Source organism: Rhinolophus hipposideros (genome assembly GCF_964194185.1).
Source record: "Rhinolophus hipposideros genome assembly, chromosome: 2".
Taxonomy (NCBI): domain Eukaryota; kingdom Metazoa; phylum Chordata; class Mammalia; order Chiroptera; family Rhinolophidae; genus Rhinolophus; species Rhinolophus hipposideros.
Window position 1 is genome coordinate 62,677,963 of NC_138048.1, and position 12,694 is coordinate 62,690,656.

Genomic DNA, 12,694 nt, shown 5'->3' on the forward strand with positions numbered 1-12,694 from the left:
TAGAAGGCATCCCAATTGGAAAGGAAGAAGTTGAACTCTGATTATTTGCAGATTACATGATGCTATATGTAGAAAACCCTGAAGACGCCACAAAAAACTATTAGAACTAATAAATGACTTCAGTAATGTTGCAGGATACAGAATCAATAAACAGAAATCTGTTGCATTTCTATACACCAGAAATGCAAGATCAGAAGAAATCAAAATAACAATCACATTTACAATGAATCAAAAAGTATAAAATACCTAGAAATAAATTTAACCAAAGATGCAAAAGACCTGTACTCCAAAAACTATAAGATACTGAAGAAATAAATTGAATAAGATACAAATAAATGGAAGGATATACCTTGCTCATGGATTGGAAGGATTAATGTTGTTAAAATGTCCTTACTACCTAAAGTAATATGCATATTTAATGCAATCCCTATTAAAATACCAATGGCACTCTTGTCAGAATTAGAGCAACTAATCCTAAAATTTATATGGAACCACAAAACACCCCCAATAGCCAAATAAATCTTGAGAAAGAACAAAGTGGGAGATAGCACGCTCCCAGTTTTCAAAGGCTACGACAAACCTACAATAAGCAGAACAATGATACTGGTATTAAAAGCAGATATATAGATCAATGGAATAGAACAAAGAGCCTAGAAATAAATCATCTTTTATATGGTCACTTAATGTATGACAAAGTAGACAAAGATATACAGTGGGGTAAAGACAGTCTCTTGAATAAGTGGTGTTAGCAAAACTTGACGGATACATGCAAAAACATGAAATTGGACTACTTTGAGATACAAAATATTTGTATCTCAGTTGGACTACAATTGAGATACAAAAATAAATAAAAAACAAAGACTTAAATGTTAGATCTGAAACCATAAAACTCCTAGAAGAAAACATAGGGAGTAAAACCTTTGACATTGCTCTTAGCAATATCTTTTTTGATATATCTCCTCGAGCAGGGGAAGCAAATAAAATAAACAAATGGGACTACATCAAACTAAAAAGCTTTTGCACAGCAAGTGAAGACATCAACAAAACAAAAAGACAACCTACTGAATGGGAGAAGATATTTGCAAATGATATATCCAATAAGGGGTTAATATCCAAAATATGTAAAGAACTTACATAATTTAACACACACACAAAAATCCAATTAAAAATTAGGCAGGGGACCTGAATAGATATTTCTTTCGAGAGGACGTACAGATGGCCAACAGACATATAAAAAGATGCTCAACGTCACTAATATCAGGGAAATGCAAATCACAACCACAGTGAGATATCACCCACCTCACACCTGTCAGAATAGCTATCATCAATAAATCAAATACTAAGTGCTGGCAAGGATGTGGAGAAAAGGGAACTCTCATGCACTGTTGATGGGATTGTACATTTGTGCAGCCACTATGGAAAACAGTATGGAGATTCCTCAAAAAAAAATTAAAAATAGAGCTGCCATATGATCCAGCAATCCTACTTCTGGGTATTCATCCTAAGAAAACAAAAACACAAATTCCAAAAGATGCTTGTATATGCAGCCCTGTGTTCATTGCAGCATTACTAGTAATAGACAAGATATGGAAGCAACCTAGATGTCAACAGAAGAATGGGTAAAGAAGATGTGGTATATACATATACAATGGCATATGTATATACCATTGTATATACATATATACACATATTTTTCAGTAATAAAAAATATGAAAGCTTGCCATTTGCGACAATGTGGATTGTATTATATAGAGCGTATTACGTGAAGTGAAGTAAGTCGGACAGAGAAAGACAAATTATATGAACTCACATATGTGGAATCTAAAAAAAATAAAAATAAATGAATAAACAAAACAAAACAAAACAGACTCACAGATATAGAGAACAAACTGATGATTGCCAAAGCAGAGGGCGTGGGAAAAAAATGAAATGAGTATGTACAACATAGGGAATATAGTTAATACTATTGCAACAACCTTGTACAATGACAGGTGAATACTAGGCTTCACTTGATGATCCCTTTGTTAGGTATATTAATGTTGAATAACTACTGTATTTTGCTGTGTATGATGCACACTTACATTTTTGGCCCAAAATTTCAGGGGGAAAAAATCTTTCATTTTAATTTTTTTAATTCAAATTTTTATTTGTTTACATTTAGGTACTTGTTTTTTGTATTACAAAGGAATTTTGGCATTTATTTTTTTAACATATTATGGTACAAGAAATTTTATGTAATAAATAATTGCAAAACACAAGAACAAATACAAGATACAAGAAAGTTTATATACTGGTAACAAATATACGATCTCAACACACCATAGAAGGCGAATAACTGTTTGTCGTTGCAAGTTCGTCGTAAGTTCAACAAAACTTTCATATTCCAGGGCATTATTTTGCATGTGGATGTCATTATTGATTTCTGAAGTTACACTTTTAACTCATAAGAATAAATAAAAGAATTAAAAACATTTATATAGATACAGAATTAGTACTACCCATGTATAATGTGCATCTTTATTTTCCCCTCACAAATTTGGGCATAAAAGTGCGCGTTATACACGGAAAAATATGGTATGTTTCATACCTGAAACTAATCAGATATTGTATATTAACTGTATTTTAATAAAAATGTTAAAATAAAAACGAGATGGGGCAAAGGATGGCTGGTTTACTCACTTTTGTTGTTCCTTTCACATCTTAACTCTTTAAAATGTTTAAAGCAAACCTCAAATATTGAGGTACAATAACAATAAATTGCATTTTATGATCTTTGTTTTTCTCTAGGGTCATTGCCTCTTAAATATGCTCCCTCAGGTATGAAAAAATAATAATTCTGCTCTATTTCTGAGCATGCCACTTTCCTGTAACACTGTGAAATTGTATTCTGAAAAACTCTTCAGTTACATATGAGTAACTCCTATTTCTACTTAAATTTTTCATATTGTCGTCCAGTTGTAATTTACATTTTATTATGGAACATGTGAAACATGTGAAAGAATTGTATAATGAACTCCCATAGCCCATCAACCAGCTTCAACAATTATCCACATTTTGTCAATCTGGTTTCATCTCCACTCCTCCCTGTACATTTTTGGCAGAGAGGAATGCTGGAGTATTTTTGAGCAGATCTCAGACTTCATATAATTTTACTGTTAAACAGTTTATTTCATGTATCTAACAGAGAAGACTGTCCCTTTTTATAAAATATAACAACAATGCCATTATTGCAACCATACAATTAATAGCAATGCAGGAGTTCTTTGAATTCAGAGCGGAAAGAGTATGGAGATGAAGGAGTTATGGCCCGAATTTACACACTTTCCTCTAGAAAAAATGGTACAATTCATTGAGAAGGGTCTTGAGGTTTAAGCTGGCACTTGCCCAACCCCTTCTACAACTTTCAGAAAGCAAATATGGGAAAGAGCTGTCCAGAGCAATGAATATAACCAGCATTTATTGAGTACCTACTATGTACATCTCCATATACATCAACTCCTTGAACCTTCACACTCCAGAGCTGAGAAGTAGAAACCAAGGCTCTGGGAGGAGCTTCCCAAATATAACCTCTGGTTGGTCAACATGAGTACCACAACATTACCCTGACTCCGTGCTGAATCAATAGGCGATTCCTCGTTAGCGTTAGTGTACAGGCTAGTGAATTTGTGCCTTATTCTAACCTGGTGTTTAACCTCTTTAGAAACAATAACCAATTCATTCTTTGAGATTCCCTGGGAAATAGTTAAATGAAGATAATAGTATATCAGGCAGAGAGAGAGTGAAAATGTCTTCCTCTTCCCAGCCCAGGCTAAGGGATTCCACTTAGTCTTCCCCTCTCTCTAATCCCCTTTCCCCAAATGGATAGAACGCAAATCATAGGGCTTATATATCACCTGTTAGAGTTAGAGGACATTCATAGATTTGTGCTTGAAAGATCTGATTTTTATCCTTGGAAACCTATGTAACCTTATATTTAGTAAGGGGCATCTTTAAATAGCAAAATGAAGAAGTGCCTCCCGAAACATGCTTGATAGTGAGAAGAGACCTCTTGAGGTATTCTGGAAGGACAAAAATGGAGGTGAATAAGGAAGGAGACAAAAAGGAAAGAAGTGAGGGAGGGAGGGAAACAAAAATCAAAGAACCTTCATAAATCCAGATTGATTCTATGACCCAGCTTGAGACGAACTCTGGTAACTTAGGTTGTTTGTGTTTAAAATGCCCTTCTGCAGACCCAGAGGAGTAAGCAGATACCTAAATACCTGCCTTGGTAATGAATGGTAATGGATGGTAATGAAACCATCCCAGAAGGTTTACTGTGAAGCTATTGAAGCTTAAACCTCAGGGCCCCTTCCTTGTACTGATCCCTTCCAAAAGCTTGGGAGAAGCGCTAGGAATGTGTTCTTATCCTCATGTGTATTAGCTTCAAACTGCTCAAAACCCAGATCCATGCATCCATGTCAAGAATAGAGTTCTCAAGGGAATAATGCATCTGTAACCATATCTTTATAAGTCCCACATTTCTCTAGTAGTGTAGCTTGCCTTTCTTCCTTTTAATTTCTCTTTGAATTTGCAAGGATTTAACCTAATTTTATTTCATTTGTGCAGATGAAATTATGCAGCAGGAAATCAGGCCCTTGTTGGCAGTGGATATAATTGAACAACTTCACAGACAATTTGCCATTCTTTCAGGTAAGGGGCAAATTCATTTGCATTTCTAGATTTTGTTGTTGTTGTTGGTGGTGGTGGGGTCCTGCTGGGGAGGGCCGAACTTCTTGAATCTTGGTGAACATTATACTCAAGTCTCAGTCACTCCTTAAAGTCTCACCCAGGACTAGAATGAAATGAGGACCATCCAGCTAAAGGAGGGTGGGATCTCATAGATGTCATTCTGTTCGCTGTTGGGTGCAATTTGATGTTTTTCAAAGGAGTGCATTTCTTTGAGGTTGTAAAAAAACAGAGCTGAAAAGATTTTGAGGAAGAAAAAAGAAATAACTAGTGATATCAGCCGTCATCATGATGTTCTTCCAATGTTCTCGATGATGTTCTTCCAGCGTCCAGCCTTCAGAGAGACTTGGTTTTAAGGGTTCATAAACATTGCTGAGGTCATTTGTTCTCTAAGACAGAACAAATATATTTGTTTTTTACTCTTAGTTCTTAAGGACCTAATTTTAATACATTGTTTTCCATTAAGCATTTGATGGGGAATAAAGAAAGGCTAATATTAATAAAATGCTAGAAATTTTGAGTGTGAGCACAATCCTGAAAAGTTGTCATTACTAAAATACTATTCTTTTTTATTCACTTAACGAAGTGTGACATGACTTTAATTACTGAAACTGGAAATACATACCAAGCCCTAAATTATAGTTAGACTAATCTTGGGAGCATGGGATGGTGAGATGAAATGAATGTTCTTAGTACATATCACAGAGGAATAGGTGACAAGTCACTCTTCTCATCTTTTATATCTCTTCTGAAAAAAGCAACAAAGCCATCTTAGTTACATCACAGAAAGAATATACAGTTGGTATGGATTATTTTATTCTACAGCGTGAGATGTAAAAAAAAAAAGTCACATTTCTTTCCTTTCTCTAAATCATATTTTATCTGCCCTAAACTCCTTAGTCTCCTAAGTTTAAGGAAAATTCAATCTCTGTTATTTGGATACTTCTTCCCATCCCAAAGTTATACCCTAAGTGGTGACATCTTACACAATCCAGAATGTCTGGGGAATTCTCTGGCCTTTCCTCCACATTAGTCGCTGCTCATATAGTCACCGAAAGCTCCGTAAGTAGAAAGCCCTCATTTTTGTTATTTCTGCCCGTATTGCCAGTGCTTAGAACAGAGACTGAAACATAATAGGTGCTCAGTTCAAAACTGTCCAAGTCCTCCTGGCCTGTGCTGTGACCAGTGTACTCCCTGCTCCCTGCATCCCTGGTGTCGGCCCTGGCAAGAGTCCTAAGCAACCTCTTGAAGGTGCCGTCTCATAGCTTCCCACATCGAGCCTAGGACTGTACAAAACAAAAGGCAGGATGGGGACTGTCTCCGGGTTTCTGGCAACTGCTGCTGTGGTCCTACACCACAGAAGTCTCCAAGGCCAATGAGCATCCAGGTCTGGAATAGACGATGGGGTGGGGCAAGGTGGGTTCCTGCAGCTTTATACCAAAACCCAGTATATGAGTGTATAATTATGCAGTGAGTATATAATGAGTATATAATTACAGAGTGGCTGAACTGGGGAAGGAGTCTAGTGAGTGATTAATTTTCCCCACACTCCAACCAGTGGAGCCCAGGGTTTGTAGAGGTCATATTCCCAGAGACAAGTGGGGAGTTCTCACCAAGGAAGTGAGCAGAGTCAAAACTCATATCAAAATAAGAGATGGAAATAGTAACTTGGCACCTGGGAAATAAGAACCAATTGAAGAAGGTGTAGAGCAGTGCTATGTAATAGAAATATAAAGTGACCCACATACGTTCTTTTAAATTTTATAGTGACCAGATTAAAAAAGCAAAGGAACACGTGAAATTAATTTTGATATATTTTATTTAACCCAATAATCTAAAATATTATTCAGCATGTCATCAACATGCAAAATTATTAATGAGATACTTTACGTTTTTGTTTATATTAAGTGTTGGAAATTTAGATTGTATTGTATACTTACAGCACATCTCAATTTGGACTGGTCATGTTTCAAATGCTCAACAACCGCATGTGTCTCGTGGCTATTGTTTTGGGCAGTGCAGGCTACAGAAATAGTTCTCAATCATGTTGGACCAAATGCCTTTTTTTTATATCAAATGATTTGTATTGCCCTTCCCTATCTTGAAGTGAAATTTATAGATACCATAACCTATAACAAATATACTTCAAAGTGTATAGTAGCTGAGACAAACACAATAGAAACTTAGTTCTTACTCTTGGAACAGTCCAGCATGTATGGTTCTGGTCAGCAGGTGACTTTTCTTCAAGTGAAGGCTCACTAATGGAGGTTGCTTTCCCTTTGTGGTTCTTATTATTATCTGTGTTATCCATTTTGTGGCCTTCTTATTGTCTGCATCCAGAAAGCAGCAGGGAAAGAGAGCATATTGCTTCTTAAAAGGCTCAGTTCAGCAACAGCACACACCACATTTCATTGACTGGAACGTGGCTTAGTAATACGGATGTACTTAATAGCAAGGTAAGCTGGAAAATGTAGTTAGCTGTGTACCCACAGAGCATGAACAGCTACCCCATTACTTATTCATATACTTAAAAATATTAAAAAATTAGATCTGATCAAGATGGCAGAGTAGGTAAATGCTGTGCTTACCTCCTCTCATGACCACATCAAAATTACAACTAAAGTACAGAACAACCATCATGGAGAATCACCCGAAGTCTACCTGAACCAAAGGCCTACAACTAAGGACACACACAAGAAGCCACCTCGAGCTTGGTAGGTGGGATGGAGATGGGGAATGGGCTGGTCCCACCCCTGTATGTGACCATTAAAAATCAGGAGGGATATCTCGGCTGCAGAGGTATTCCCGAAGGAGTAAGGGGTCCCAGCTCCACACCTGGTTCTCCAGCCCAGGGTTTCAGTGCCAGGATGAGAAGTCTCCATAATTTCTGGCTCTGAAAACCAGCAGAGATTGTGGCTAAGAGAAACTGAGGGTGGCTAGAATCCCAGGCGATTTTCTTAAAGGGCCCCCACGCAGACTCGCTGACAGGCTTGCTCACTCCAAGCTCCAGTGCTAGGGCAGCAGCTCAAAAGTCACCAGGGACCTACGGGGAAGAACTGAATTATCTGGCTTCAGGACAAGGGCTGGAGGGGCAGCCTTCTCCTGATGGAGAGGCTGGCAGAAACCATTGTTTCTTTGTTGAGCCCTCCCCCTTCCCAGTGTACAGATGCAGGTGGCCACCATATCTGAGTCTCCATCAACTTGGCTAACACCATTTGTTTGCCCTGATTCCCTGAGACCCTGTGTCACCCAAGCTGCTTCCAGTGGCTTTTCCGTACAAATGGCCTTCCTTGGTTCATGCTGCAGGCTTTCCTAAAATCTCTCAAAGGCTCACAAAACCCAAACAAGCAACATCTGGCTTTGGCATGTCCCCTACCTCTTGCCGAGCAGCCCCAAGCCTGGCACTAGCCAGAGCTGGCCTCAGTTTGTGGCTTGGCCTCTCAAAGCACCTCCAAGCCCAGTGTGGGTGGCTGCCATCTGTGGATTGCTTTGTGGCTCATGCCAGGTGGTCCCGGGCATAACACAGGTTGTGGCTAAACTTGGGCTGAATTTGGTCTGTGGTGGGTCCCCTCGTAGGAGGCACCATTGCTGACACACCAGGTGTCCAGCTTCAGATTCAGCTGGAATATCACCCCCCCCCCCCAGGGACAATACACCCAAAGTGCACACTGGACAGGCACCATAGCCTTGCTAAAGCTAATCCTGCTCTGGAGGGTCAGCCCCTGCACAACTCTTCTACTATATTCATGGCTAGTCCTCACAGCCAATCAGCCTGAGGGTCAATCCCTTCTACTGACATGCAAATAGCAACAAAGGCTCTACTACAACAGGAGGACAGACACAACCCTCAAAGCCTGGAGTACCCAGCTTAGGTGACCAGGAAATGCTCCACTGAGCCACCCAGGGCACCTACTACCTAAGTAAGGCCACTCTAGTAAGACCAGGAGATGTAGCAGCCCTACCTAATACATAGAAACAAACACAGGTAGGCAGCCAAAATGGGGAGACAAATGAAAGAATAGGACAAAGCTCCAGATAAAGAACTACACAAAATGGAGACAAGCAATCTACCAGATGCAGAACTCAAAACATTGGTTATAAGGATGCTCAATGATCTCAGGGAGAACTTAAACAAAGAGATAGGAAACATAAAAATGGAGATAGAAAACATGAAAAAGAACCAGTGAGAAATAAAGAATACAGTAACTAAAATGAAGAATATATTAGAAGGAATCAACAATAGATAGATGAAGCAGAGGATCAAATCAGCAATATAGAAAATAAAGGAGCAAAAAATACATAATCAGAACAGCAAAAAGAAAAAAAAATCAAAAAAGAAATGAGGATAGTTTAAGAGATCTCTGGGACAACATCAAGTGTAACAACATTTGCATCATACCAGCAGGAAAAGAGAGAGGACAAGGAATTGAACACCTATTTGAAGAAATAATGAGAAAACTTCTGTAACCTGGTGAAGGAAATAAATATGCAAGCTCAGGAAACACATAGAATCCCAAACAAGATAAAGCCAAACAGGCCCACACCAAGATAAATCATAATTTATCAAAATTTATCACACCAAGATAAATCATAATTAAAATGCCAAAGGTTAAAGACAAAGAGAGAATCCTAAAAGCAGCAAGAGAAAGGCAACTAGTGACTAATAAGGGAGTTCCCATAAGATTGTTATCTGATTTCTCAACAGAAACTTTGCAGGCCAGAAGGGATTGGCATAAAATATTCAAAGTGATGAAAAGTGAGGGTCTACAACCAGGACTAGTCTACCCAGCAAGGCTATCATTTAAAATCGAAGAATAGGTAAAGAACTGGCTGAACAAGGAAAAGTTAAAGGAGCTCATCAGTACTAAACAAGTATTACAAGGAATGTTAGAGGGATTTCTTTAAGATGGGGGCGAGAGGAAGAGATAAAAAATACTCATATGGATAATAAAGTGGCAGTAACTACATATCTATCAATAATTACTTTAAATGTAAATGAATTAAATGTACCCATCAAAAGATAGGGTGGCTGAATGGATAAGAAAACAAGACCCTTACATATGCTGCCTACAATAGACACCCTTCAGATAGAAAGACACACACACAGACTGAAAGTAAAGAAATGGAAAAGAGTATTTCATGAAAATGGAAAAAAAAAAAAAAGCTGGGGTAACAATATTTATACCAGACAAAATAGACTTTAAAACAAAGCCTGCAACAAAGAAGGACCTAGTAATCCCACTTCAGGGTATTTATCTGAAGAAACACAAATGCAACTTCAAGGGTCCATATGTTCATTGCAGCATTGTTTACAATGGCCAAGATGTGGAGGCAGCCCTGGTGTCTGGATGAATGAAGGAGGTGGATAAAGAGGAGGTGGTACATATATCCAAAGGAATATTGCTTGACCAGGAAAGGGAATGAGTTCTTGCCATTTGCAGTGGCATGGATGGATCTGAAGGGTATTGTGCTGAATGGAATAGACAGAGAAGGACAGATGCAATGTGATTTCACTTACATGTGGAATCTAAAGAACAAAACAAACAAACAAAACAGAAACAAACTCACAGATACATAGAACATTTTGATGGTTGCCATATGGGATGGATGGAAAAGGGTAGGTGAATAAGAAGTACACATTGGTTGTTACAAAGCAGTCATGGGGATGTAAGATGTAGCATAAGGAATACAGTCAATAATATTGTAGTAACTATGTATGGTGTCAGATGGGTACTAGATTTATCAGGGTGATAGATGGGAGGGTGTTGGGGGTCAGGTGAAAAAGGTGAAGGGATTAAGAAGTATAAATTGGTAGTTACAGCATAGTCATGGGGATGTAAAGGACAACATAGAGAATATAGTCAATGACATGGTAACAACTATGTATAGTGTAAGGAGGGTACTAGTCTAGTCAGGGGGACCGTTTCTTAAATTATAGAAATGTCTAATCATGATGCTGTACACTGAGATTAATATAATAGAATATGGAATGTTAACTGTAATTGAAAAATTTTTAAAGGTGTGAAAATGTGAAGGGGAATAAGAAGTTAAAAATTTCATGTATAAAACAAGTCATGGGGATGCAATGTACAGCATAGGGAAGACAGTCAATAATATTGTGATAGTGTGGTACAGCGTTAGATGGTTACTTGACTTATGGTGATCACGTCTTCAGATATATATAAATGTCGAATAACTAATGTGTACACCTGAAACTAATATACTATTGTATGTTAGCTATAGTTTAATAAAAATCTTTTAAAAATGTTAAAAAATGAAATGTAAAGAACTGCAATGTGAAAGAAATAAAAGTAAGCATAGTAAAATAAATGTATTTCAATATGTATTTCTAGCTACACTAGAAAAAAATAATGAAATAGTCATGTGCTTGCCCCTGTAGTCATCATGAATGTGGCAGTTCCAAATACTGAGTTGAGGTATAGGTGACCAGACACCCCGAAGTGGCCTTATCATAGAGGTTTTCTGAAATAGTAAACAATTGTTGATAAAGTTCTGAAGGAAGTAAAGTATTATCGTCTCTCCATTTATAGGGTCATTACAATCCTGGAAAATTCAGTATATATTAAAACTGTTTAAAAATACTTTATGATTTGTGACAGTATAGGTAGACCTTGAGAGCATTGTGCTAAGTGAAATAAGTCAGACCCAGAAAGACAAATACCTTATGATCTTTCTTATATATAAAATCTAAGAAAAATCAAGCTCATAGAAACAACAGATTTGATGGTTACCAGAGGTGGGGGTGGTGAGTGGGGAAATGGGTGAAGGTGGTCAAAAGGTACAAAATTCCAGTTATAACATAAACGAGATCTGGAGTTGTAATGTGCAGAACGATGATTATAGTTAACAATACTATATTGTATATTTGCAAATTGATAAGAATAGATTTTAGAAGTTCTCACCACAAGAAAAAATGTTTGTAACTATGTGAGGTAGTGAATGTTAACTAAACTTATTGTGGTGATCATTTCACAGTATTTATATGTATATCAAATTATTATGTTGTGCATCTTAAACTAATACAATATTAAATGTCAATTACATCTCAATAAAACTGGAAAAAGTATTTTAAAACTTTGTGATTATATGGAAAATAGAGTTAGTGTCTAGGATCAGATCACTAGAAATGGATTTTTCACTTATATTGGGTTTCTGGTTAGACATTAGGGAATCATACAGGATGTAGGACAATTGTTTATTATGCAGGGCACATTATTTATTATCCCAGGCCCTGAGATTTCCAAAATGCCTGCCAGGGAGTGGGGCTGCCTTTTTTCCAGCTAAAATCAGTTCTTTTGGGGAGGAGAAAAGGAAAATAGATACTGGAAGACAAATAACAGTAACTGCTTCACTCTCTCTCCCATTGTCAATCTTCACCCTGTTCCTGTAGGATTTCCCAGTGTTCCAAAATCTCCTCTATGTAACGAAGTCTTACTGCCATTTAATGAACAGGTAAAAATTATACTGGGAGGAGTGACATTTATTTTATTTAAATAATCATTTTACTTAGTTCCAAGTAGTTTGGTTTTCTTTATCTTTCTTGAATGAGACTTCTTCTGCACTTTCTTCCTTTTGCATTTCCATATTTCCTCACAAGGTGGCATTGAATGCATTGTTGTGGACGTCAGGGCTCTGTGCAGGCTCAGCTTTGTTTCTTTGGTGCTTCCTCCTCTTAAGACTGCTATTCAACAGCAGGTGGTGTCCCCAGTTAACCTGGCTGGTGGGGAGGGCTTCTTTGGTGGTCAATATTTGTATTAACTAATATACAAGAAAACTCCACCTACCTTTCTCCATTTAGGTGTGACTACCTTTAATTTATAATTAATGACAAAAGGTAAAATCATTAAATGGTGGAATCATATCCTAATATTTTAGGGTGTTTTGTTTGGTTCGTTGAAGTGTTTTAGCTATTCTCTTGGCAAATATTGTTATACAATTAATACAGTTG

General features: G+C 37.5%; 1 protein-coding gene across 5 annotated transcripts in view; it reads left to right on the forward strand.

Annotated features, from left to right (window-relative positions):
- MCF2L2 (MCF.2 cell line derived transforming sequence-like 2) overlaps positions 1 to 12,694 on the forward strand; it is a 213,038-nt gene that overhangs the window by 24,016 nt on the left and 176,328 nt on the right. For all 5 annotated transcript variants that reach the window (XR_013995248.1, XM_081078213.1, XM_081078216.1 and 2 more), the window contains exon 2: positions 4,606 to 4,689. Coding sequence is in view for 4 of the 5 variants with exons in the window: in XM_081078213.1 (XP_080934339.1) it covers positions 4,606 to 4,689 (84 nt within the window). In the remaining variant the exon portion in view is untranslated. The remainder of the gene's footprint in view (positions 1 to 4,605; positions 4,690 to 12,694) is intronic.